The sequence below is a fragment of the Gadus macrocephalus genome, chromosome 3 (assembly GCF_031168955.1).
Source record: "Gadus macrocephalus chromosome 3, ASM3116895v1".
Lineage (NCBI taxonomy): Eukaryota > Metazoa > Chordata > Actinopteri > Gadiformes > Gadidae > Gadus > Gadus macrocephalus.
The window spans coordinates 2220373-2247702 of record NC_082384.1 but is presented as its reverse complement, the minus strand read 5'-3'; the positions used below and the strand labels follow the sequence as shown (position 1 = coordinate 2247702).

The window sequence follows — 27330 nt, the reverse complement described above, 5'->3', positions numbered from 1 at the left end:
TCAAAAAGAAGACACGTCTAGCAAAATAGTCGCTGAAGTTTGCTGCTGCCAGCTAGCCACTCCGTTCGTGTATAGTTTTCTTCATTGAACGTCCGAAAGAAGCCTTGCTTTCTCTCCCCGCGCAGTTTCAGCTTCGGTGTTGGCCTGCCATCGGATTTTATTTTGATTCGCTGCTGTTGTGGTAGTTTGGTAAAATTATTTTTAAGTAAATAATCTAAATCTCCACCTCCATAACTGCACTTGCTAAGTAGGCTACTCAAAAATGAGAACAATTCAAACATGCTAATTTCGCACTATTTGTTTTGTTATAGTTTTTTCGGTGACGTTGATAATGATGCTTTGATTTGATTGGTGTGAAGCCAAGGGCCGAGTGGCTTCCCTTGACAACCTCCTGACACCCTCCCGACCAATCAGAGGAGGGCAGTGTCATGACAGTAGCCTCATCTGATTGGTCAATTCTTTCTTTTTTTTTCACCAAGGGATGCCAGCTCTGGCTTCCTCGCAGTGTTCAGTGTCGTATTTCGCCGCAGCTTCAGTTTATAACAGGGGCACAATATCGCGCATTGTGAAATGGTCAATAAGAGGAGAAAATGGGGAAGAAATGACAGCAACACAGCACAAAATAATTAACGAAACTGTTAATATAAATGTTTTTATGGGATGACAACTACAGCCTAAAATAACAGGGAAGCCTGGCTTCCCTTGGCCTCCGGGAGAAAACGCCACTGTTGTTGGGATGGCTTTAGTAAGCAATAGGAAAACCACAAAATGCATCAACCTTTGGGGATTATGCTGACAATTTCATGCGGAAAGTGACTGGCAATCTACATGGGAACATTACTAGAGTGGATCTAGTCTTTGATCCGTACCTACAGAACTCTATAAAGGGTGGAACAAGAGCAAAACGCAGCACCTAACCCATTTTAAGTAATGATGTAAAGATACCAGCTAACTGGAATAGTTTCATCGAAATGGACGAAAACAAGGCCAACCTGACACAATTAATTTCTATTGAACTTGAAAGGCATGTCATTCAGTATGGTCTTGAAATTGTAATAAGTGGGGGATTTGATGATGCTGAAAAGTGGCAACGGCAGCTGGGATTGATGTTTCCCACCTACGGGCTGCACATGAAGAAGCAGATACCCTCATATTGCTACATGCTGTTGATTCCAAAATCAAAGGGTATGAGAAGATCATCATTCAGTGCAGAGACACGGATGTAATGTTGTTGCTTCTTGTGTTTGCACACCTGCTGAGCCCAGAGATTTGGATGAAAGCAGGAATTGCTAAGAAACCAGGCTACATTGAAGTGCATGATATTAAAATGTCAAATGAGATTCTGAATGGTCTGTTGGCATTTCATGCCACCACTGGATGTGACACTACCAGTCAGTTCACTGGAATAGGGAAAAGGACGGCATGGAAAGTGTTCCAGCGGTGCCCTCATCTTCTCCACAACTTTGGTGAGGATGAAGTACCAAGTCCAGCTATTCTATCCTCAGCAGAACAGTTTTTCTGCAAACTTTATGATCCAAAAACGACCAACACTTTAATCCATGAAGTTCGCTGTGCCCTGTTTCAGAAAGTGAAAGCCAATGTGGATACTTTACCACCAACTCAGGATGCCTTGTCTCTGCACCTCATGAGGGCCCACTATCAAACGAAGGTTTGGTCACTAGTGAGCCATCCACAGTTTCCCTCACCAACCAGTTGTGGTTGGCACATGAAGGATGGAATGCTTGTCCCCCAGCTTTTAACCAAATAACCTGTACAGTGCTTGGAGCTGACGATATGCGGATGCAAAGAAAGTGGAAGTCAGTGCAGTACCAGACAGTGTCGATGTCGATATACCTTTGCCATATGACTATTACATAGTTATTACGACTAACTAGTTACTAACCCCTAACCCTAAAGAAGGGAGACAGCAGTAACTATAGTGATGTGTCAATTAAATATAATTTGTGTTACAACCTGGTACATTAATGAAGTCAAATAGCACCCCAGACCACCATCTAGAGTTCTACATTTCCACTGGACTAGGGATGGGCATGATTAATCGACAATCGACTAATTGATCGTTAAGAATTTCGTCGATTATGTAAATTTTTCATCGATTAAACTAATGCAGTGTGCAATTAAACATTTTACCACACGGGGGCAATATTTAAATTTGCGGCTCCTCCCCGGCAATAAACATCCCGCTTTGAACGGTGAACTCTTTACGCCTAGCAGCTATAAAAAGCTATAAAAACTACAAAATGACTATTAATGCAGGCTATGTGGAAAATGCGCCGACTTCGGCTCAGCCTGGCTCAGCCCTTTTCCGCTACGTAGCTAAGATGGCTGCCGTTGAGTACGAAAAGTGTACGTCGCCACACACTTCGCGATTTGACCGTTTTCAGTAAACTTATTTTCGCCCGATCTGAATCGGAACGCCCTACGTACTCAAACTTAGACTAGTAAGTACGGATAGTATGGATATTGTAACACGGCGATGTAATCATGAAGCGGACGAGGCCACGGCGAAGTCTGGTGTGGGACCATTATGATTTAAAAAATGACTTCTTGGGGAGCACTATAGGCCTACCACTCAAGGCAAGGTTAGCATCGAAGCAGAAATAAAGAACTTTCTGAGCCCCTGGATTGTGGAAAGTTGTTCCCCCGCCTTGCCAAGTTAGCACGGAGGTATTTGTGCATCACGGCAACGTCGGTCCCCTCAGAGCGGGTGTTTTCGGCGGCTGGACTGACGGTCACCAGGCTGCGGTCGTGTCTGACCCCAGAGCATGTCAACATGCTCATCTTTCTGGACAAAAATCCGTAGACTGGTTGGTTAAGTTATAACATGATTGTTTTTTTGATATTATTATTGTTATTATTTTGGGAAGAAACTAGGGTTGTATTTATTTTTTGTTATGTTTATGAGCACCGGCTTCGAGCTGCATGCTCCGTTGATTAGAGCAGAGTAGTCCATAACTATTGAACGGATCTGGTTTAACTGAGTTGTTCATCGAATAATAAAGATCTCAATGAGGAAAACACGCTGCATTTGTATTTTCATTTCATTTTGAATATATATATATTTTTAATTTTAATGTAAAATATTAACGATTAATCGACTAATTGATCGTTAATTCTCCTGACGATCGACTAAGACAACTTTAACGAATGCCCATCCCTAGCCTGGACATTTAATTATTATGACTTGTTCAGCATTGCACTGGCTCTCCCTACAAGCTTTAAACTTGGCATGACTCATTCCCATAGATAGGGGTACTGATTTATAGAGGTTTTGGGATACTTTGTTATGTTTCCAAGCTGATATTCACTTTGAAAACTGGTTCTCTTCAGACGGAGATTGTTTTTTTCATGTTCTAGTTCTACTTTCTCTCAAACTGTACAATAAATGTTCATTCTGACTTGTCAGCAGACATACCATGAGTGTTAGCTTTCATTTGATACCACATTTTATGCATATGGTCCTTGTGGTTGTGGAGATATTCAACATTTATTGTTGGCATGTCGTATTGAGAAGGAAACCAAAAAGTTGGCCTGAAATTGCTGGTAAAAGTCACAAACAATTTTTTTCAGCTTGACAACCACCCTAATATCTTACATATGGGTGTCTTCTAACTAAAAAAAATAGGGTGACAGCTTGTAACAAAACATGTCCGCAAAAGTCTTAACGGAAGCCCTTTTCAGAATTGGCCCCCTGACTATTGGCATGGTTCCATCTCCATAACGTCCACCATTTCCTGGTGGGCGTTCCTACACTACGGGCGCCCCCTGCTGGCCGACCCCCAGCATGACAACCTGACCAGCTCATCCTCCACAGCAAGAACACTCAGGAATCACAAGTCACACCGTGGCATGGCTACTAATAGAGTAACATGGTGGTCACACACACGGACACACACACTCACGCAGACGCATACACGCGCACACATATATACACGCAGGCATCCATTCACACACAGACACGCACATGCAGGTGCATGCGCACGCACACACGCGCGCAAACAGACACCCCCACGCACCTACACACACACACACCCGCATGCAAACGCAACCCCCCCGGCGGCGGCTCAGCAGTGGGAGGAGGTCATGTGTTGGTACTCGGGACAGCGCAGCAGGGCGGGGTAGTGGCCGCAGGAGGAGCCGCTCATGGGCATGGAGGCCTCGGAAACGGCAGAGGGGCTGCGGCCGCGGACTGCCGACCCGTCCGGGACGTCCCCCTGCAGGAACTGGCCCGAGTAGTCGGAGCAGTTGCTGAGGCGGGGGTGGTAGAAGCCCTGGTGGGGGCGGTACATCTCCTCGGCTGTGTAGCGCTTCATGAAGAGGTACACCGACATGACACCCGCCGTCTGGGAGAGGGAGGGTTTAGAGAGCATGGTGACACACACACACACACACACACACACACACACACACACACACACACACACACACACACACACACACACACACACACACACACACACACACACACACACACACAAATAAAAATATTTAGGAAATCATAATTCTTAATAAATATCAGTAGTTTTAGTTACATAAACTAAAATGATTAGAGCACTATGCAACTGTATTAGTAATACAGAAACATGAGTAATACAGTAATCATGTTTCACACCATAAACTCAATTTACCGTTTCTTTATGTTACATTTGAACGCAGCACATCTGAAACTTTAAATACTTTTTAAGATAACTAGCTTGTATGCTGCTGATTACAACACCGATTTCACAATTGGATTTCTATTTTTGACTGACGGGACTAGCGACAATGTCTGTGTGTGCGATTACCGCTCGTAGTTTGAGTGGATGATTAAGATGGGCCCGTCTGTGGTGCGACAGGAGAAGGAGTTGAAAGAGTCTTTTGAACTCGGAGACAGTCGAAGGAACTGCATTTGGTCTTTATTTGATGCACAATGCTAATGTGCTTGGCGAGCAAAGCAAAGTTAACTGCCAGAATTCAATTGTTTAACTTGTAATACCTGTTTGCTTACAATTACATTCATCAACATTGGTGGACACGCTGCAGTGATTGGATTGATTTGATTTAAATGGCGTGATGCGTCTCGAGGGACACAATATTACGTAACAGGACCTACGGGATAAAAAAATAAATAAGGCTATGACCAGTGTGTTACATTATGACCTATGACGTGTGTGTTAACAATATGACCTGTGTGTTAACACTATGACCTATGAGTTAACACTATTATCTGTGTTTTAACACTATGACCTTTGTGTTAACACTATGACCTAGGACCTAGGTATTAACACTATGATCAATGACCTGTGTTAACACTATGACCTGTGGGATAACACTGGTCATCCCACATAACTGTGTTAACCCTATAACACTATGATCTGTGTGTTAACACTGTGACATGTGTGGTAACACTATGACCTACGACCTGTTTGTTAACACTATAACCTATGACCTGTGTCTTTACACTATGACCTGTGTGTTAACACTATGTCCCATGAGCTGTGTCTTTACACTATGACCTGTGTGTGAATACTATGACCTATGACTTATGTGTTAATAGTATGACCTGTGTGTTAACAATATGACCAATAACCTTTGTGATAACACTATGACCTATGACCTGTGTCTTACACTATGACCTGTGTGTTAATACTGTGACTTGTGTGTTAACACTATGGCCTATGCCCTGTGTGTTAACACTATAACACTGATTTGTGTGTTAACACTTTAACACTATGATCTGTGCCATAACACGATGGCCTATGAACATTGTGTTAACAATATGCCCTATGACCTGTGTGTTAACACTATGTCCTATGAGTTAACACTATGACCTATGTTTTAACACTACAACCTCTGACCAGTGTGTTAACACTATGACCTCTGACCAGTGTGTTAACACTATGACATTTTACCTGTGTGTTAACACTATGACCTGTGTGTGAACACTATGACCCTTTCAATAACACTATGACCTTTGACCTGTGTGTTAACACTATGTCCTATGACCTGTGTGTTAACACTATGACCCATGAATTGCGTGTTAACACTATGACCTGTGCAATGACGGATTACCACTTGGGCAAAGTGGGCAGATGTACAGGGCCCTGGCCAATTGAAATATATATGTATATATATTTGTTTTATTCAAATGGCCAATACTTTGGTCATAAAAGGATTTGAATGTTTTTGATTTGCAAAATAAACACATCACATTTAAAAAAAAATAACGTGACGTGACGTCAATGTCGTAGTGCTTGATCAGCGGTCAATTTCACAGTGAAAATGGAGAAACGTGTGCTAAGCGGGTCAGCACAGCATAAAATAAAGATAGAAAAAGACACTAAAGATACTGCCCTGGTACAACAAATACCGTCCTTCTCAACGATTTTTAACCAAAAACGAGAACAAGGTGACGATGCGGAATCAGTTAGCCTAGACCAGGGGTTTTCAAAGTGTGAGAGAGTGAGCACCCCCTCAGAGAATTTTTTTTTTTTCTAAATACCTGTGTTTTGAAAGCTATTTTAATTATTTTACACATTTCAAACATCTCCGATCATAATTTTAAAACATTTGGAACATATTTTTGAAACATTTGAAACAAATTTTTTAACATATTTTTTAAACATATTTCTGAAACATTACAACATCTTTTTGTGTTTTTAAACAACACAATTTAACAACTTTATCTAAGCATGTTTTAGCTTAACCTTTTTTAAATACATTTGAACATCTTAATCTGTGTAAACTGCCAGTTTACAGATTCATTCAGGGTCCCTGACTCTGAATTTTCTGAGTCTAATCAGATCTGCCTTTTCAGTCCAGAGATTCGACTATTCGGCGGGGTTTGTTTACCGGCGTTGCTATGGTGACCTAAATTATTATAAGAAACTAAAACTGTGATTCTGAAAAAAGTATAAATGCTATCAAAATTCCGTTTTGATAGTATTGAAGATACAAGTGTGTAGATTTGTTTAATGGTTTGAACGATGGTAAACGGTTGAAAAAGGAATGAGTTACGATGTCTAGAAGTAGGTGTATCAGAATGGGCAGACGTCTTCAATGAAAACAGCTGAAAACGAAGCGGTATGAAACTAAAACTGTGATTCTGAAGACATTTTAAATTATATCAAAATTCTGTTTAGATATTATTGAAGATACAAGTGTGTAGATTTGTTAAATGGTTTGCACGAAGATAAACGGTTGAAAATTGATTTAGTTATGTTACTTCTACAGTTGAAGTACGACTGATGATTTGAATCATCGTCTTTCAGGGTTTTTTTCGGGTTTATTTTTTTCTCACGTTGCGCCCCCCCTGAAGAACTCTGGCGCCCCCCAGGGGGGGCGCGCCCCACAGTTTGAAAACCACTGGCCTAGACAACGTCCATCCAGCAGATGCTACAGCGCTGGATGCTAGTGCTAACTACTATCCTGGCCCGAGTGCGGAGGAGCCAGGAGTAGCAGCTGAGCCTCCACTTCCCACTGATAACGACGTCACCAGCAATGAAACAGCCTTCTCACATCGCCTGTGAAGGAAACTGATGAAACGCCGGGGGTCGAAAATGAACCTGGGGATGAAGACGTTGACTATCTCCGGTGTGACACAGTCGCGGATCCTGCGTTGTGGGAAAAGATGTTATAGGCTACGTGTGTATACATGTAAAAAAAGAAAGGTCTTCTTTACGGCTCCCTTTTTAAAAGTAACGTATGCTTTACTTCTTACTGATGATCCGTCAGATTCTGACCGACAACCTCTTGTAAATAATATTTCCAAGAGGTTGTTAAAGGGAGTCATTAGGTGCTTTTAAAGTCATGATATTAACCTGACAGATTCCATGTTCTGCCGTTAAGACGAGCGGCTGGCACTATGCATGCCCGCAGCCGCGGGGTTAGACACTCTCTCTCTCCCTCTCTCTCTCTCTCTCTCGACCTGTTTAAGTACTCAAATAAAGATGACATATATTGTTTACAAATCTTGTTCAATGTGCCCTTTTTTGAATTAGAGCACCTGCCCCTCAAAGGTCTCTGCACGGCCCTGCTCCTCTGAAGTCCCGCATTTTCTCCCCCTCTCATCTGAACTCATGGGCTGTGTCTCAATTCAGGGGACGCATCCTTCGAAGGCCGATTGAGACACTGCGATGCGTCAAGGCTGTCCCATTTCGAAGGCTCCTTCAAATGCGGCAGACAAATGCAGCCTTCTTTTCCCGGATTTGAAGGATCCAACAGCTGGATCCTTAACGGCCCAACATATCCCGAGATTCATTACGCGTTGTTTTTTCAGAAATGGTGTCGGAGAGAGCGGAGGCGGCAGTTGCAGCAAATTACATATTTAATGACAAAACTATGTAAAAACATTTATTTATATAAAAATAAAGTATGGACTCATTTAAATTTGCGTCGTCACGCAAGGTAAAGGGTTTGTTACGCAAACTTGCGTAGGCCAGTCCCTCTCATTTAAAAACGTTCGTCCGGCCTTCGGTCCGGCCTTCACAGTCTATGAAGGCCACACCTTCATAGACCGCATCCTTCGAAGGACGCGTCCCCTGAATTGAGACACAGCCATGGAAGTGGTTCCAGTTCCATGTGCATATGGCTGGAGATGTACAGCACACCAGACCGACCTCTGAAGTCCTGCCCTGTCCATGAGGCTGATTCAAAGCAGCCGGTCTTGTGCGTGGAGAGGTCAGGTCTACCACTGAGCCCCACGTGTCGCCTTGCTTCCATATTACACTAAAGAACAGTAAGTCGGAGGGGGAGGATTACCTCATCCAGCAGGAAGGAAATGGCAGCGAAGGCGAAGGACCAGCCATACTTGTAGCTGAAGTAGGTCTCGTAGGTCTTGGTCCGGTTCAGCATCTCATCGTTGATACTGGAGATGTACAGCACCAGACCGACCACCAGAGAAAGACCTGGAGCAGAGAGAGACCATCTTCATCTGGTAACAATTTACCCTAAGGGCAGTTTCAGTGGCGGCTGGTGAAATTTATTTTAGGCGGGGCAGAAAGTTTGTAAACCAAACCCCTGTAAGGGGGGTCTGGGGGCCCCGGAATTTTTCTGATTTTCACATACAAATGAATTCTGGTGCATTCTGACAAAATAATAAAGACAAAATTGAACATTTCCTTACAAAGACGAATGGAGCCGGGCAACTAAATTTTTACTTAATTTATTTGCCTTGTAGAATACAGCAAGATTAAAAGTGCAAATACATCAATAATAATTGGGAATTATACAAAATAAACAAAGTTAACAATCTCTTTCTGTCTCTATCTTTATGTGTGTTTGTGAGAGAGGGTGAGTGAGAGAGAGAGAGAGAATGTGATTCTAAAAGGGGTGAGTGTGTTACGACCAATCTATTGTGTTGGTAACTTCACTCATAAATCTATCTACAGTCATTTATGCATTTAGACAAATAAGATAAAATATCAATATAATATGTGCAACCTTTTATGTGTGGTTGTTCAAGACACACTGATGGCATGATGCAACCATAGGTTTGCAAACAACTACATATAATATGCACACTGAAGGCATGATGCCACCATAGTTTTGCAGAGAACTACATACAATATGCACACTGAAAGCATGATGCCACCATAGGTTTGCAGAGAACTATATACAATATACACTTGAAAGGGGTGGGGTGGTGGTGTGGGGTTGTGAGGGCCGCTGTAACCCAGTGTCCATCCTCAGGGGAAGGGGACGGACGGACAGACGGACAGACAGACGGACAGACGGACGGACAGACGGACAGACAGACAGACAGACACTACATTACTTGTACTGAAACTTTGCTAGTCTCTCTTTCAGTGCAGCAAAGCGCTCAATACATTTCTCATTGAAATCACGTATGTTGAGGACTAGTTCCCTTTCCATGGAGAGCATGGCCAGTGCATTCAGACGTTCCTGACCCATTGAATTTCGCATAGTCACACTTGGCATTCAGAGCATCAGCAGGAAATGAATGGCAGTACCTTTCAAACATACTGTATTTCCTTGTGCTAAGGTAGCACACAAGGTGGCCAGTGAAAGAGAACCTTGTTTTGTTGTGAGCCAGGATGGTGTCGCAGACCTCTTCAGACAGCCTCTGCTTCGCCTCTTCTGTCAAAGCCGTCCTTGGTCTGTCGGTTCCTGATGGCTCTTGCAGCTGGAGTCTCTGAATGCAAACAAACCAATAATGTGTTTGTTAGGCTGTGTACAGTACTGTAGTCTACGTGATGCACATGTTCACACTTTATCCAGTAAAAAGATGTCAGCATACCCACTTAAAAAAAAAAATATATATATATATATCTGTATATATATATGTAAAATAAATCCATAAACAAAAATAAGTTTCACAAACACATTTCTGATCCACACACAAATGTGCCTTGTTTTAAATAAATGTAATATAAATCCATAAATGTATTCATTAAAAAATATTTGCAATTTTCATGAACAATTATTTGGATGTTGTTACATTTATATACAAACTGTTATCTTGAATTAATTAACAAGACGCTTTTCATTTGTGAACTTGTTTGCATTTGTGTGTGAACTGGACTGTATTTATTTGTGGATTTTTGAGATTCTCCTAACGTCGCTAGATTCACGAATGCATTTTTTTCCGACAAGGAACTATCTGTAGCCAATCAGATGCCTCCCTCGAGTCCAGCCTCCGAGCCTCACGGTTCCCGCTTTCAAATGTCTATGAGAAATAACAAGAGTTTTTTGAATGATCTCTAGGTGGCGAAAAAGTAAAAGCTGCGTCACTTTTAGCTACACACTTTTTCCATCTAGTTTCGACTGGGTTTTGGGATTGTCTGTGCCGTTAAAATAGTAAACGGCACCGACAATGTAAAAACCCAGTCACTGCAGTCATGTGATTGGCTGAAAACGAGGGAGGCATCTGATTGGCTACAGAGAGTTCCTTGTTGAAAAAAATGCATTTGTGAATCCAGCCATGTCCGGAGAGTCTCAAAAATCCACATATAAATACAGACCAGTTCACACACAAATGCAAATATCTCGTAATTACGAGATAAGGATCTCGTAATTATGAGATAAGGATCTCGTAATAACGAGATAAGATATCATATATTTACGACATAAGGATCTCGTTTACGAGAAAAGGATCACGCCTCTCATTCATCAATAACGCTGCTGGCTAGCTGCAGGCCGGCAAAGATTACGCTATCTGACGCTATCGTATTTAATCTCCTGCTCGGGTTGAGGCATTGGAAAATTTTGATGTTCCTTAAAAGTGAGGAGGGCATTAATATAAGTAGGTCAACATTGCGCAGACATCTGAAGTCATTGGCCGGCAAAGATGACGCTGTCCGACGCTATCGTATTTTATTTCCTGCTCGGGTTGAGGCATTGGGAAATATTGATTCTCCTTAAAAGTGAGGAGGGCATTAATATAAGTATGTCAACATTGCGCAGACATCTGAAGTCATTGGCCGGCAAAGATGACGCTATCCGACGCTATCGTATTTTATTTCATGCTCGGGTTGAGGCATTGGGAAATATGGATGTTCCTTAAAAGTGAGGAGGGCATTAATATAAGTATGTCAACATTGCGCAGACATCTGAAGTCATTGGGACTGTTCAGGAGAAAAGCCCAGTCGGACCTGCTACAAGTGGCTCTCTTCCTGCAGGAGCAGTTGAACCAGTATGGGATGCTTCACGGATACAAATTGTATCCATATGTATTAATGGTGCTGTCGATGGATTTCCCGTATGGTCATATGGCTACATGCTTACACCACAAGTAGCAATCCCTGTGTTATTTCTGGCTACTTCCTTGATGAAGTGGAACCAGTTTTCTGAGAGATGCTACATTACCGGGGGTCATCCCTATGTTCCCCAGGTCTATGTTCCCCGGGTTCTATGTTCCCGTTTTTCCCAAAAAGGGTCCTATGTTCCCCTGTAGCCATACATACTGGGGAGCATAGGACCCTTTTTGGGAAAAGCGGGGAACATAGGACCCTTTTCTGGGAAAAGGATCCTATGTTCCCCGCAATCTATCAATCTTTAAAGATATATGAACTTTGACGCGAAATTCGCGTGTTGACAGCCAATCGGCGTTCAACAGCCTGGCCACTGAGTGACATGTGTAACGTAACAGCCAATCAGCGTTCAACCGGCTAACTCAGTGCAGTGCAGTCCGGGGGGTGAACTGCAGCATGGAGGAGAAAGTGATTGTTGCCGTTTGCGACTCCCGGAGCTCTTTATATGATATTATACAACGGGGGGCCTAAATCCAGCGATCTGATTGGTTCATAACTGTTGTATAATGAGCGTATACATAACTGCCTTGACGTCCAATCATTTTGTGAAAGTTTGCATATCACTCCGCGCCTGGAAGTAGAAACAGTTACAAAGTAAAACATATGTAGAATGATGTAGAGGGTGTAAATGTTGTTACTCCGGGAGTGAGCAAGGCGATGGAGAGACTAACGAAAGCTTAGGCACACGGCGAGAGGATAAATTGCCGGCGAACCGCTCTAGCCGAGCCTTCTCTCGGAGGGACGCTAAAGTGTGTTGCATAGCGACCGTCGTGCATTTTGAAGGCAACCAGGAGGGACTACTTTTTTGTATTCTTTAATAAAACAGCTACTTTGACTTTCTTGTTTATTTTTTTAAATGTAGTGTGTCTATGACTTTCATTTTGCCATAATAGTAACCATTGTATAAAAGCCATAGATCACTTCAGTCAGTGGTATGTGCTCATTATACCACTGTGAATTTTTTTTTTAAATGATTTAACAACTGACAGGGTTTGCCTTTACTATGAACATAGTATTTTAAATTTGAATACATTAATTATGTGACATACTGTCACAGCCAATATCAAAACAAAATCTAATGTGGGCAGTGGGACAAAAATTCTATTTCCCCACAAAAACAATATTTTATTGATTTGTATAAAAACAATTTAGCTCATTAATTGGAAAAGAGCTTGAGGTATGACGTTTTCTGAACAACAATGCATAGTATAAAGTTAAACACATAATGCACTGCTGTATTCAACTTTTAAGAGCTGCAATGTGAGGGGCCAGCCACATGCCCTTTAAACCACCACGACAACATTTCCACTTCTGGGTTCCACTGAACAATTAACGCGTCAATATTCGAGGGGCTTTGGCACATCAAATGATGGAACAAGCATCCCGTACTGGTTCAACTGCTCCTGCAGGAAGAGAGCCACTTGTAGCAGGTCCGACTGGGCTTTTCTCCTGAACAGTCCCAATGACTTCAGATGTCTGCGCAATGTTGACATATTTATATTAATGCCCTCCTCACTTTTAAGGAACATCCATATTTCCCAATGCCTCAACCCGAGCAGGAAATAAAATACGATAGCGTCGGATAGTGTCATCTTTGCCAGCCAATGACTTCAGATGTCTGCGCAATGTTGACATACTTATATTAATGCCCTCCTCACTTTTCAGGAACATCAATATTTCCCAATGCCTCAACCCGAGCAGGAGATTAAATACGATAGCGTCGGATAGCGTCATCTTTGCCGGCCTGCAGCTAGCCAGCAACGTTATTGATGAATGAGAGGCGTGATCCTTTTCTCGTAAACGAGATCCTGCCGTAAATATATGATATCTTTTCTCGTAATTACGAGATCCTTATCACGTAATTACGAGATCTTATCTCGTAATTACGAGATCCTGAGTGTGCTAACGGCTACATTAGCTGTGAAACATTTTTTTATTTGGTGAATGCTCAGCGCCACCGTACATTTGTGTGTGGATCTGAAAAACTTATTTTTGTTTATGGATACATTTTACATTTATACATACCGATATCCCAACCCAGTCTCATGAAAAGACGTGACACTGTCACGTTATTTAATCTATTGAAACGTGTTCAGGATCACGTATTTTCAAATTTTTCGTGTTTACAAGCACAAATTCCAAACCCATGTATTTCAATTGGAAGTATTTGTCGTGTCACCAGCACGACTTCCAAACTAAGGTTCTGTGCGGGAGCGTTCTCCCTAATGTCCCTTAAGGAGCTCCGTACAGTACATTTATTGTTAAAAATTGTGAACGATATGACAGCTTTAGGCCACCCGTTTCTACTTTCACCTTTGATTCTGAGAAATGGTGACAATTCACGGATATAGGCTATTAAATGCAGGTGCGCTGCTCAGGCAAACCGCGAAAGAAAAAAGGGTAGCTGCTTAATCTGATCTTTTTAGAATTGTATGTCTTGATGTTTTGATCTAACCATAGATCTATTGTCTTGTTTTTGGCTATGTGAATGGAAGTCCGCGTCGATGCCTCGCAAGTCCAGTGTCGCGAGCGGACGTGACATCTAGAAGTCATACCGTATAATAATGGGTTATCACTATCCTCGGGCCGGGCCTTTGATCGAGCGTTTTTACTTTTATTTTATCATTATCATAAATTAGCCTAATCTGAGGAGAAATCTATGCCATAAACAGAAATATTATGGGTCTTTATTACACGGGTCTTCTCAATGCCGTGGAACGCTCCGTTCACTTGCATGGGTCCGGGGATATCTCGGGATTGGTTTCTTTATTAATCGAATGGGAAATGCAATAGGCCTATTTTAGGACCGAATCACCGTTGAACTTGTTTCTAATAACATTTCTAGCGAGAAATATACTTTTTACTTGCATAATCTTTAGTCAGTGATTACGTATGATCTTTAGTTTTATAGTTATTAGGAAGATTTTATCGGCTCGCTCGCATGTTTCAATGACGTCAGGTTGCTAAGGACGCTGCTTTCGCTAAACTAGCACACACACACACACACACACACACACACACACACACACACACACACACACACACACACACACACACACACACACACACACACACACACACACACACAATGCATTTCGCTGCAGATATTCCCTCAATTATTATTACTTTCAAAACGTTGGCCAAGGTTGAATATCCTTTTTATTTGGGCTGCTTCTAGGACATTTTGGGTGGATTTTGAACGGTATGTGGGCGGGACGTTTTTTGCAGGACCTGGCAACCCTGCGCTGTTGCCCGGGGTGCTGAAATGCTCCGGAACAGATCTGGATCCACTATGGCCAAAAGACTTGTATGCCCCCCCCCCCCCCCCCCCCCCCCCCCCCCTTAAATAAATTCTATGGCAGAATAAAGAATAAATTCATGCATTATCATTCAACTTGAACATGTGTTTTTACAGTATAGCGTGGTGGAGGGCTGACGTATGTTGCCCAACCCGGAAGTGAGCGTCGCCCTGGTTTCCCTTGACAAAAAGCCAACGGGTTTTTCCATTGGATTTTGGATTATTGCAGAAAAATTAGCATCTTTGAAGCACCTCCTCAAAAACTGAAAATAAATAAATAAATAAAAAATATCTGTGCTCCAAAGAACGAAATGTAAACCAATGCATTCTGAATATTAATAATAATAATAATAATAATACATTTAATTTAGAGGCGCCTTTCAAGACACCCAAGGTCACTTTACAGACCATATAGTCATCATTCAAAACTATGTAAAACAGACTAGGAATAAAAGAAAAACAGAGGTTAAACATGAAGAATAATAATAATTAATAACACTCAAAGACGCCTACAGTGAAGGGGGGACCTCACTAACCACCACCAATGAGTAGCACCCACTTGGGTGATGAATGGGAGTGTTTCTCCGATTTTTCCATGCTACACAGAACGAAATGTAAACCATGCAAATAAAGACTTCATGTTCATAATCATTTAAATATCATTAATCTCCTGAGTGTGTCGAGTGGTATTCTATTTTTTTCAACGGGGCTGCATCCAGTCACTTGACCGTCATGGTTGCTATGGTGGTTGCTATCGACCGCCCCCTCTAATCCTTACATGGTTCTAAAAACCACGCGGCAAAGGAGCTGCCGTCCATTGTGTTGTTTTTGTCGTAAACTAGGGTCAGATGGTTAAAAAATAGACAGATATTCCAAGGTATCCTTAAAAGGCAGCTTGGATGTTTTTATTTTGTGCAGTTTAGACTTCTTCTATAACCTATTTTTGAAAGCAAAACACCAAGCTCATTGATTTAACGAGGCAGGGTTATTTGAAACAATTTATTGAATAAATATTTATGAGAGGTCATTCCTTCTCCTGAGTTTGCTTCCTATTTATGTCTAGTGTACACCCCTACTGTCAGCAAGCATCACCCCCCCCCCCCCCCCTCCCCATATGGATTTGGAGAATTGCTGCCACGTCCCGGTGGTGGAGGCATCATATATATGAAAGAGGGCATTCAATTATACTACAATGATCAATTAGGAGGCCGAAGCCCTAAAGGAAGTGATGCAATAGGTGACTGAGTCGACAACATTTAAGTAAGCCTTGGGGTCTCTTATATATCAAAGGGGGTCTCAAAGGACGCATATACGCTTCAACCTGTGGCTTACAGGAAATGACTCAGCAAGTGCTCCATCTTGTTGCACCCACCCAGTGGCTCGCTTGCAAGATTTTGGCCTGAAGTTCTTCCCAGACCTACACCGTAGCCATCCAACCTGCATATCGGAGAATCAGGCCTCTCTTTAATAATGACAAAAAGTTATGAGAGGAATACACATAAACTTTTGTTGTCTCATAAGCGGCGTGGTGTCGGCTGCTTTTGACCTTTTGACCCCAGACTTCTGAGGGAATAGCTGAATTTATTCATTAGTCAATCAGAAGTATGTAAATATCTTCCCGGTGTCGTAAGAGAGCGAACAAGGTGTCCTTCAACATCTACGCTTCCAGGCGATTGCAATGGTGCCACACATGAGCATATTCGAACATGTTTAATGGTAGTAATTAGCTGTCGAAATTGGAGGCCTTAATCAATAATGAGCAGCTATTGATTTACTTTCCGATAGAAATTTGTGACAAATGACATATTATTTAGCATCTACACGTTGAGCTGAGTCCAATGACACCAAGCATGACACTCTAGAAAATGTATTTTACATGGTACATATGGTCTAGGACATGATCTCGGTGTGGCAAGAGGGCAAGCTTGATCTCATTGGACTCAGCTTAACGTGTAGATGCTAAATAACATGTAATTTGTCAAGAATCTCCATCGGGAAGCAAATCTATAGCTGGTCATTATTGATAAAGGCCCCCAAAATCGACAGCTAATTACTACCCCGAAACATATTCAAATATGATCATGTGTGACACTGTTGCAATCGCCTCGAAACGTAGATGTCAAAGGACACCTTGTTTTCCCCCTTACGCCTCCGGGAAGATATTTTCATACTTCTAATGGATTGATTCATATTTTAAGGTTCGCGGAGTGAGACTTTAGGCGGCTGCAGCAGAAGTGTTGAGACGAAAGATGATATCAAGACATTTATAGAATATTCTGATTCACATTATGATTCTTCGTCATAACTATCCGACCAAACATCCTTCACATTCACTGAGCGAAGATTATGAAAGTCCAGGCCCCCCTCCATCTCGTTGCACCTGCACCCAGCGGCTCGCTTGTATGATTTTGGCCTGAAGTTCTTCCCAGACCTACACCCTAGCCATCCAACATGCATATCTTAGAATCAGGCCTCTCTTTAATAGTGACAAAAAGTTATGAGAAAAATACACATGAACTTTTTGTTACCTCATAAGCGGCGTGGTGCCGGCTCCTTTTGACCTTTTGACCCCAGACTTCAAAAACGTGGCCACAGGCCAGCTGTGTCTACACACCTTAAGCCACAAATGTACACATCCATCCCACAAAAAATGGGGACTAGAAACTAACCTCTGTCTTATGTACATTTACTGTACAGTTGGAGGTCACGCCCCTTTTCCGGCCTTTTCGAGAGAGCTAGGGATACTGAAATGTTTACACACATTTCCCGGGGCCCAGAGAACGACATATCCGAGATTTGGAATTGTAGCCCTTAGAGAAAAAAAGTTTTCCCAAATGGACTGTCATTTGGACAAAGCCCCTCAGAAGTGTTGCCTGCAAGACCTAATGGTCCAGAATGTGGTGGAAAAACAGTTTTTGAGATAGGAAGGTCGTACCGCCCTGAAATTTGAATACCTTATTCTAGGGCCTAACTGGGACCCCTGCACCGAAACTTGGCCCGGTCGGACCCGGAGGGCCCTTCCTGCCCGAAACTTGGCCCAGTCGGAACCCGAATGCAGGAAGGGGGGGCCTGGACTTTCATAATCTTCGCTCAGTGAATGTGAAGGATGTTTGGTCGGATAGTTATGACGAAGAATCATAATGTGAATCGGAATATTCTATAAATGTCTTGATATCATCTTTCGTCTCAACACTTCTGCTGCAGCCGCCTAAAGTCTCACTCCGCGAACCTTAAAATATGAATCAATCCATTAGAAGTATGAAAATATCTTCCCGGAGGCGTAAGGGGGAAAACAAGGTGTCCTTTGACATCTACGTTTCGAGGCGATTGCAACAGTGTCACACATGATCATATTTGAATATGTTTCGGGGTAGTAATTAGCTGTCGATTTTGGGGGCCTTTATCAATAATGACCAGCTATAGATTTGCTTCCCGATGGAGATTCTTGACAAATTAAATAACATAATTAATTATGTTATTTAGCATCTACACGTTAAGCTGAGTCCAATGAGATCAAGCTTGCCCTCTTGCCACACCGAGATCATGTCCTAGACCATATGTACCATGTAAAATACATTTTCTAGAGTGTCATGCTTGGTGTCATTGGACTCAGCTCAACGTGTAGATGCTAAATAATATGTCATTTGTCACAAATTTCTATCGGAAAGTAAATCAATAGCTGCTCATTATTGATTAAGGCCTCCAATTTCGACAGCTAATTACTACCATTAAACATGTTCGAATATGCTCATGTGTGGCACCATTGCAATCGCCTGGAAGCGTAGATGTTGAAGGACACCTTGTTCGCTCTCTTACGACACCGGGAAGATATTTACATACTTCTGATTGACTAATGAATAAATTCAGCTATTCCCTCAGAAGTCTGGGGTCAAAAGGTCAAAAGCAGCCGACACCACGCCGCTTATGAGACAACAAAAGTTTATGTGTATTCCTCTCATAACTTTTTGTCATTATTAAAGAGAGGCCTGATTCTCCGATATGCAGGTTGGATGGCTACGGTGTAGGTCTGGGAAGAACTTCAGGCCAAAATCTTGCAAGCGAGCCGCTGGGTGGGTGCAACAAGATGGAGCACTTGCTGAGTCATTTCCTGTAAGCCACAGGTTGAAGCGTATATGCGTCCTTTGAGACCCCCTTTGATATATAAGAGACCCCAAGGCTTACTTAAATGTTGTCGACTCAGTCACCTATTGCATCACTTCCTTTAGGGCTTCGGCCTCCTAATTGATCATTGTAGTATAATTGAATGCCCTCTTTCATATATATGATGCCTCCACCACCGGGACGTGGCAGCAATTCTCCAAATCCATATGGGGAGGGGGGGGGGGGGGGGTGATGCTTGCTGACAGTAGGGGTGTACACTAGACATAAATAGGAAGCAAACTCAGGAGAAGGAATGACCTCTCATAAATATTTATTCAATAAATTGTTTCAAATAACCCTGCCTCGTTAAATCAATGAGCTTGGTGTTTTGCTTTCAAAAATAGGTTATAGAAGAAGTCTAAACTGCACAAAATAAAAACATCCAAGCTGCCTTTTAAGGATACCTTGGAATATCTGTCTATTTTTTAACCATCTGACCCTAGTTTACGACAAAAACAACACAATGGACGGCAGCTCCTTTGCCGCGTGGTTTTTAGAACCATGTAAGGATTAGAGGGGGCGGTCGATAGCAACCACCATAGCAACCATGACGGTCAAGTGACTGGATGCAGCCCCGTTGAAAAAAATAGAATACCACTCGACACACTCAGGAGATTAATGATATTTAAATGATTATGAACATGAAGTCTTTATTTGCATGGTTTACATTTCGTTCTGTGTAGCATGGAAAAATCGGAGAAACACTCCCATTCATCACCCAAGTGGGTGCTACTCATTGGTGGTGGTTAGTGAGGTCCCCCCTTCACTGTAGGCGTCTTTGAGTGTTATTAATTATTATTATTATTCATGTTTAACCTCTGTTTTTCTTTTATTCCTAGTCTGTTTTACATAGTTTTGAATGATGACTATATGGTCTGTAAAGTGACCTTGGGTGTCTTGAAAGGCGCCTCTAAATTAAATGTATTATTATTATTATTATTATTAATATTCAGAATGCATTGGTTTACATTTCGTTCTTTGGAGCACAGATATTTTTTATTTATTTATTTATTTTCAGTTTTTGAGGAGGTGCTTCAAAGATGCTAATTTTTCTGCAATAATCCAAAATCCAATGGAAAAACCCGTTGGCTTTTTGTCAAGGGAAACCAGGGCGACGCTCACTTCCGGGTTGGGCAACATACGTCAGCCCTCCACCACGCTATACTGTAAAAACACATGTTCAAGTTGAATGATAATGCATGAATTTATTCTTTATTCTGCCATAGAATTTATTTAAGGGGGGGGGGGGGGGGGGCATACAAGTCTTTTGGCCATAGTGGATCCAGATCTGTTCCGGAGCATTTCAGCACCCCGGGCAACAGCGCAGGGTTGCCAGGTCCTGCAAAAAACGTCCCGCCCACATACCGTTCAAAATCCACCCAAAATGTCCTAGAAGCAGCCCAAATAAAAAGGATATTCAACCTTGGCCAACGTTTTGAAAGTAATAATAATTGAGGGAATATCTGCAGCGAAATGCATTGTGTGTGTGTGTGTGTGTGTGTGTGTGTGTGTGTGTGTGTGTGTGTGTGTGTGTGTGTGTGTGTGTGTGTGTGTGCTAGTTTAGCGAAACCTGACGTCATTGAAACATGCGAGCGAGCCGATAAAATCTTCCTAATAACTATAAAACTAAAGATCATACGTAATCACTGACTAAAGATTATGCAAGTAAAAAGTATATTTCTCGCTAGAAATGTTATTAGAAACAAGTTCAACGGTGATTCGGTCCTAAAATAGGCCTATTGCATTTCCCATTCGATTAATAAAGAAACCAATCCCGAGATATCCCCGGACCCATGCAAGTGAACGGAGCGTTCCACGGCATTGAGAAGACCCGTGTAATAAAGACCCATAATATTTCTGTTTATGGCATAGATTTCTCCTCAGATTAGGCTAATTTATGATAATGATAAAATAAAAGTAAAAACGCTCGATCAAAGGCCCGGCCCGAGGATAGTGATAACCCATTATTATACGGTATGACTTCTAGATGTCACGTCCGCTCGCGACACTGGACTTGCGAGGCATCGACGCGGACTTCCATTCACATAGCCAAAAACAAGACAATAGATCTATGGTTAGATCAAAACATCAAGACATACAATTCTAAAAAGATCAGATTAAGCAGCTACCCTTTTTTCTTTCGCGGTTTGCCTGAGCAGCGCACCTGCATTTAATAGCCTATATCCGTGAATTGTCACCATTTCTCAGAATCAAAGGTGAAAGTAGAAACGGGTGGCCTAAAGCTGTCATATCGTTCACAATTTTTAACAATAAATGTACTGTACGGAGCTCCTTAAGGGACATTAGGGAGAACGCTCCCGCACAGAACCTTAGTTTGGAAGTCGTGCTGGTGACACGACAAATACTTCCAATTGAAATACATGGGTTTGGAATTTGTGCTTGTAAACACGAAAAATTTGAAAATACGTGATCCTGAACACGTTTCAATAGATTAAATAACGTGACAGTGTCACGTCTTTTCGTGAGACCGGGTTGGATATCCATATGTGTGTGCATTCAAATGTATTTGTGAGAAGAGAGTAATTTAGATATAAATCACAAAATACATTTGTGAATCCTTCTCCGTGCATTAATTATTAATGAGACTGTTCTGACCCCATATTAAACGCTGTTTTTTAAGCTATCCATTGTGCCTCGCCTAACCAGGATGTCCAGCACAGAGTAAAGCAAGCTAGATTACACCACTGGCAATATATTATAAAAAAAAACATACATTATAAAAAGAACAGAAATACAGTCTCCTTTCATGCATATGTTCTCATAACAAAGCTTTGCTTTGAGAAGGATCAAATAATATAAATGTTATCTTACCTAATGGTCTGCATACTGCTTGTGAAGCTCTTGTGATGAAGACTGCTGCATCAATGTCCTTCTTCTGAAGCCTCTGGTACAGAATGTCGACGTGCGACCGCTTTTTTATAAATTTTGGTCTCGGCGGTCCTGATTGTTTTAATGCCAATATATCTGAATTGGATCGTCGACTTAAAGGAACTTCTTTTAGAGACGCAACGTAATTCCAGACATTAGCAGCCATGTTGAAATTAACAAGTGACTTGACGCTTGTTAATATTTCCCTTCACGCTCTTTGCTCAGTGACGCAAGCACGTTAGGGCGAGTCCCAAATCCCCATTGAAAACGCATTGAAGCCTAATTTTCCGAAAAGTAACCGTTTTAACATTACAGTCAATGGGAGAATTCTTGGGCGATTTTCCTCGTCAATGAATTCGCCCAGAGAGGCGGGACCATTTGAAACGCGACTTGATTCTGACGATTTTGATTGGACTATGAATAATATGTCTAGAACACTGAAAACTACTTTTGCTGCGATATAATTCGTTATAAAAAATCCTCTTTCTCCCAGTTGGTAGTGCGTCGCCCAAATCGCCCCTACACACCATCCGCCCCTCAGCGCATTTTGTAAATCCCATTGATTTCTGTTGGAAGACTCATTGCTTGTTGACCGGAAACGGAAAGGGGGGGTGTTTACGTTTGGTTTAAGTATTTTCACTTGGTTCTACGCTTCTAGCCCTACCGTTCCAAGGTCGATCGGCTGGACGTGGACGGTTCGGCGTTTCCGGGGCGAATCTGCAGGCTTTGGCGTTTCCGTCATGACACAAGAACGTTCCTGGTAGCGTTTCATCGACCAATCACGAAAGTTTCTGTTGTCCGGTTAATACCGGTCATTGGCCGGTATTAAGCGAAAATTCTAAATGTCCCCGGTCAGAATGACCAATGGAAATTATTCTCTGCACAATTTGAATTGTGTTTAAATATTGTAACGACCAGTGTTCGCAACGTGTTCGTTCTCTTCCGGGTTCGTGCCGGGGATTCTGGAGGATTCTCGGAGCGCATGTTGTTGCGGTTATTGTTGCTGTTATTGTTGTTGTTCTGGGTCCGTTGCTAGTTGTTGGTGTTATTAATGATCAGTGGGGTTAATGGGTTGGGATTGTTCATTGTTGTGTGTTGTTCTGTTGTGTGTCGTTGAATGACTTGTGTGTTAGTTAGATGTGCTGTTCTATTTACGTGTTGTCGAGTCAATAAAAGAGGGTGTTTCTGTAGTCGAGCGGTGTATGAGGCACAGAACCCCTAGTTGACCAAAAGCCTGACTCCCTGTTCTTCCTGGTCGGCGCTACATTGGTGTCAGAAGTGGGATTATGGAAAAAGACACGTTTTCCGACATGACGCGTCCAAAGGAGGAAGACTCTGAGGAATGGCTCGGCGCGACGGCGGCGCAATATCGCCACCCAGCGGCCGTTGGCGGTGTCGCAGGATCGGCGGCGGCGGTCGCCACCTGGTGGCCAGGCTGCCCAAGTTTTCTGGAGCGACGCCACTGGAACCTTACCTGGCGCAGTTGAGGATCGCCGCGCGATACTACGGTTGGGGTATGGACGAGTCCGCCGCCCAGCTTGCCCTAGCTTTGGAGGGAACGGCGTTGCAGGTTCTGCTGGACCTGGCCCCAGCAGACCAGCGGGACCTCCATGCCCTGACCCTGGCCTTGGAGAGGCGTTTCGGGCAGCGGAAGGTCGTGAGCCACAGCCGGGAGTTGCTGACCAGCCGCCGCCGCCGGGAGGGGGAACGTTTGGGGGCCTACGCAGTGGACGTACTGCTCTACACCCAGCGGGGCTACCCCGACTTCCCTGCTGCGGCTAGGGAGGAACTAGCCCTTCAATCGTTCCTCCACGGACTTGCCCCGCCGCGGCTGGGACGGCACGTCCGCCTCGCCGGGCCCCCGAACCTCGATATGGCTCTTGAGCTGGCGGAACGGGCGGAACGGGAGCTGTCCAACCTACAGCCGTCCGGTGCCCCCCAACCTCACGTCCGGCAGGCGGACTACGAGCGGGATGAGGACGAGGACGACGAGGAAGAGTGTTTCCAGGCCTGGACCTCGCCCCAGCGTCCCCGGCAGCGTCCACCACAGCGTCCACCACCCGACGACAGACGTAGGTCCGGAGCTGACCGGCGCTGTTTCCGATGCGATGAGCCAGGCCATCTGGCCCATGACTGCCCTGCACCGGAACCACGGGTTAGACCATCTCGTCCGGCGGAAAACGGCAGCGGAGCGGCCCAGTGAGGGGACCGCCGCTCCGGATTCCTGCCCCTCTCCACGGTCGGTGCGCTCTGGTTGGCGGCCCGGGCCGCGCCAGGGGCCTTTACCTCCGCTGCGGGATCGACGGCCGACCCTGCACGGCCCTGGTGGACACTGGGTCGACCATCTCCCTGGTGCGTCCGGGCGTTTTTCCGGCACCACCGGCGCACTCTTGGGGGGGTGGACGGCGACCAGCGTCCGCCTGACGACCGTTACTGGACAGGAGACCGGAATGAGGGGAAGGAAGCGGCTGGCCGTCCGGGTGGGTGACCGGGAGGTGATGCATGAGTTTTGGCTCGCCGACATCCGGGACTCATGCATCATCGGCCTGGATCTGCTGAACCGTTGGGGTGCCAGGATGGACATGGCTGGAGCAACCATCACCGTCGGCACGGAGACGGTGGCGCTCCAGTCCGGACGGGGGGAACACGGGGGCTCTGGCGGCCAGCGGAGTAGTCGCCGGGTTGTGCCCCAGGAGCCTCTGCCTCTGCCCGGTCCCTGCATTCCCCGCGGCCCTGTATCTGCCGCCTTTCCTTCCCCTGAGACCGCCGAGGCCGTCAAAGCGCTTTGGCTGCGCAGTGGAGCTGGCCTCGACGTACAGCAGAGTGCAGCTGAGGCTGTTACTCGAGGAGTACGGGGACATTTTTGCGGCTCGTGACGAGGACTGCAGGCGGACAGGGCTGGTGCAGCATGCCATCGACACCGGCTCTGCTCGGCCCATCCGCCTGCGGCCCCACCGATTAGCACTAGCCAAGCGCCAGGCGGCGGAGGACAAGGTCCGCGAGATGGCTGCCGGGGGAGTGATCGAGCCCTCGTCCAGTCCATGGGCGGCCCCGGCCGTCCTGGTGAAGAAGAAGGACGGTAGCTGGAGGTTCTGCGTGGACTACCGGCGCCTCAACGAGGTCACCCGGAAGGACTCGTACCCGCTTCCACGGATCGACGACGCCTTGGACTACATCGGGGGGTCTAGCTGGTTCAGCTCCCTGGACCTCCGTAGCGGCTACTGGCAGGTGGAGTCACCGAGGCTGACCAGACCATCGGTGAGGCGGAGGGTTGGCTCCTGCTGACGGCGAGTCAGTTGGAGCAGCAGCAGCGGGCCGACGAGACCCTGGCGTTGGTGAGGGACTGGCTGGAGGCGGGGCAGCGCCCCAGCTGGCCGGAGGTGTCGACACGAGGGCCTGAGGTGAAGGCCTACCACTCCCAGTGGGGATGCTTCCGGCTCCACAACGGGGTGGTCCACCGCAGCTGGCAGGACCCTAGGGGTAAGAAAAACATTCTGCAGCTGTTGGTGCCCCGTGCGCTTCGTCCCTAGGTGCTGCAGCTGGTCCATGGCTCGGTGGGAGCGGGGCACTACGGGAACGCCAAGACCCTGCATCGCCTGCGGGGGCGGTTCTACTGGCCGGGCTGTCGACGGGACGTGGAGTTGCATGTCCACTGCTGCGACACCTGTACGGCGCAGAAAGGGCCTGCCCAGCGTTCCCACGCCCCGCTCCAGCAGTACCTGGTGGGAGCACCGATGGAACGGGTGGGGGTCGACGTCCTGGGGCCGTTTCCAGTCACCGACTCCGGCAACCGCTACGTCCTCGTGGCCATGGACTACTTCACCAAATGGCCCGAGGCGTATGCGGTGCCGGATCAGAGCGCTGCCACCACCGCGGAGAGGCTGGTGGAGGAGATGTTTGCCCGTTTCGGGGTCCCTGCCGAGCTCCACAGCGACCAGGGGCGGAACTTTGAGGCCCAGGTCTTCGGGGAGGTCTGCCGGCGGCTGGGGGTGCACAAGACCAGGACGACGCCGCTCCATCCCCAGAGTGACGGGTTGGTGGAGCGGTTTAACCGCACCCTGGCCACCCAGCTCGCCATCCTCACCAGCCAGCACCAGCGGGATTGGGACCGCCACCTGCCCTTGGTCCTGTGGTCCTATCGGACGGCAGTGCAGGAGTCCAGTCACTGCACGCCGGCTGCCCTCATGTTCGGGCGGGAGCTCCGGACACCGGTGGACTTGGTGTTCGGGTCCCCTCCCGAGCCTGAGTTCGCTGGGGGTGCGGCTATGGACTATTTCCGCAGGCTGAGGGATCGCCTGCTGGTGGTCCACGACTACACCCGCCAGGCTCAGGCTGCCTCAGGGGTGAGGCAGAAGAGGGGCTATGACACTCGCTGCCGGGGACGAGCGTTCACACCCGGGGACAGGGTGTGGGTGTACTGTTCCGTCAGAAAGAGGGGGGTCTGCCCTAAGCTGCGGAGCCACTGGCAGGGACCGGGGGAAATCCTCGACAGGGTGTCCGAGGTGGTGTACCGGCTGCGGATGCCGGGCGCCCGGGGGCGTGTGGTAGTGTTGCACCAGGACAGACTCTCGCCGTACCGCCCCCTCGCCCCGGTTGTTGCTGATGAGGGAGGCAGAACTCCTCGTGGTTCCCCTGCTGGCTCCCCTGTCCCTGCCGGCTCCCCGGGTGGGGCCGTTGGTCCTGCGGCTGTCACCCCTAGGGGGGCTCAGTGGCCGAACCGGCGGCGCCGGGCCCCTGAACACTTTAAGGACTATGTGTCGGGTGATGGGGTCGTCGGGGACGACTGACCCCTCAGATGGGAGCTGTGTAACGACCAGTGTTCGCAACGTGTTCGTTCTCTTCCGGGTTCGTGCCGGGGATTCTGGGGGATTCTCGGAGCGCATGTTGTTGGGGTTATTGTTGCTGTTATTGTTGTTGTTCTGGGTCCGTTGCTAGTTGTTGGTGTTATTAATGATCAGTGGGGTTAATGGGTTGGGATTGTTCATTGTTGTGTGTTGTTCTGTTGTGTGTCGCTGTTGCCACCATCACCGAGAATGACTTGTGTGTTAGTTAGATGTGCTGTTCTATGTACGTGTTGTCGAGTCAATAAAAGAGGGTGTTTCTGTAGTCGAGCGGTGTATGAGGCACAGAACCCCTAGTTGACCAAAAGCCTGACTCCCTGTTCTTCCTGGTCGGCGCTACAATATGCTACAGTGGTCATTTGTTTAGCCA

At 45.4% G+C, this 27330-nt stretch overlaps 1 protein-coding gene across 1 annotated transcript in view; it reads right to left on the bottom strand.

The window, feature by feature from the left end:
• Nucleotides 1-2228: 2228 nt before the first annotated feature.
• Nucleotides 2229-27330, bottom strand: part of LOC132453330 (voltage-dependent calcium channel gamma-5 subunit-like) — a 146972-nt gene continuing 121870 nt past the window's right edge. Inside the window, exons 6-7 of the mRNA XM_060046175.1 lie at nt 8761-8906; nt 2229-4364 (exon numbers count right to left, since the gene is read on the bottom strand). Coding sequence (XP_059902158.1) covers nt 4086-4364; nt 8761-8906 — 425 coding nt within the window. The 3' untranslated portion in view covers nt 2229-4085. The remainder of the gene's footprint in view (nt 4365-8760; nt 8907-27330) is intronic.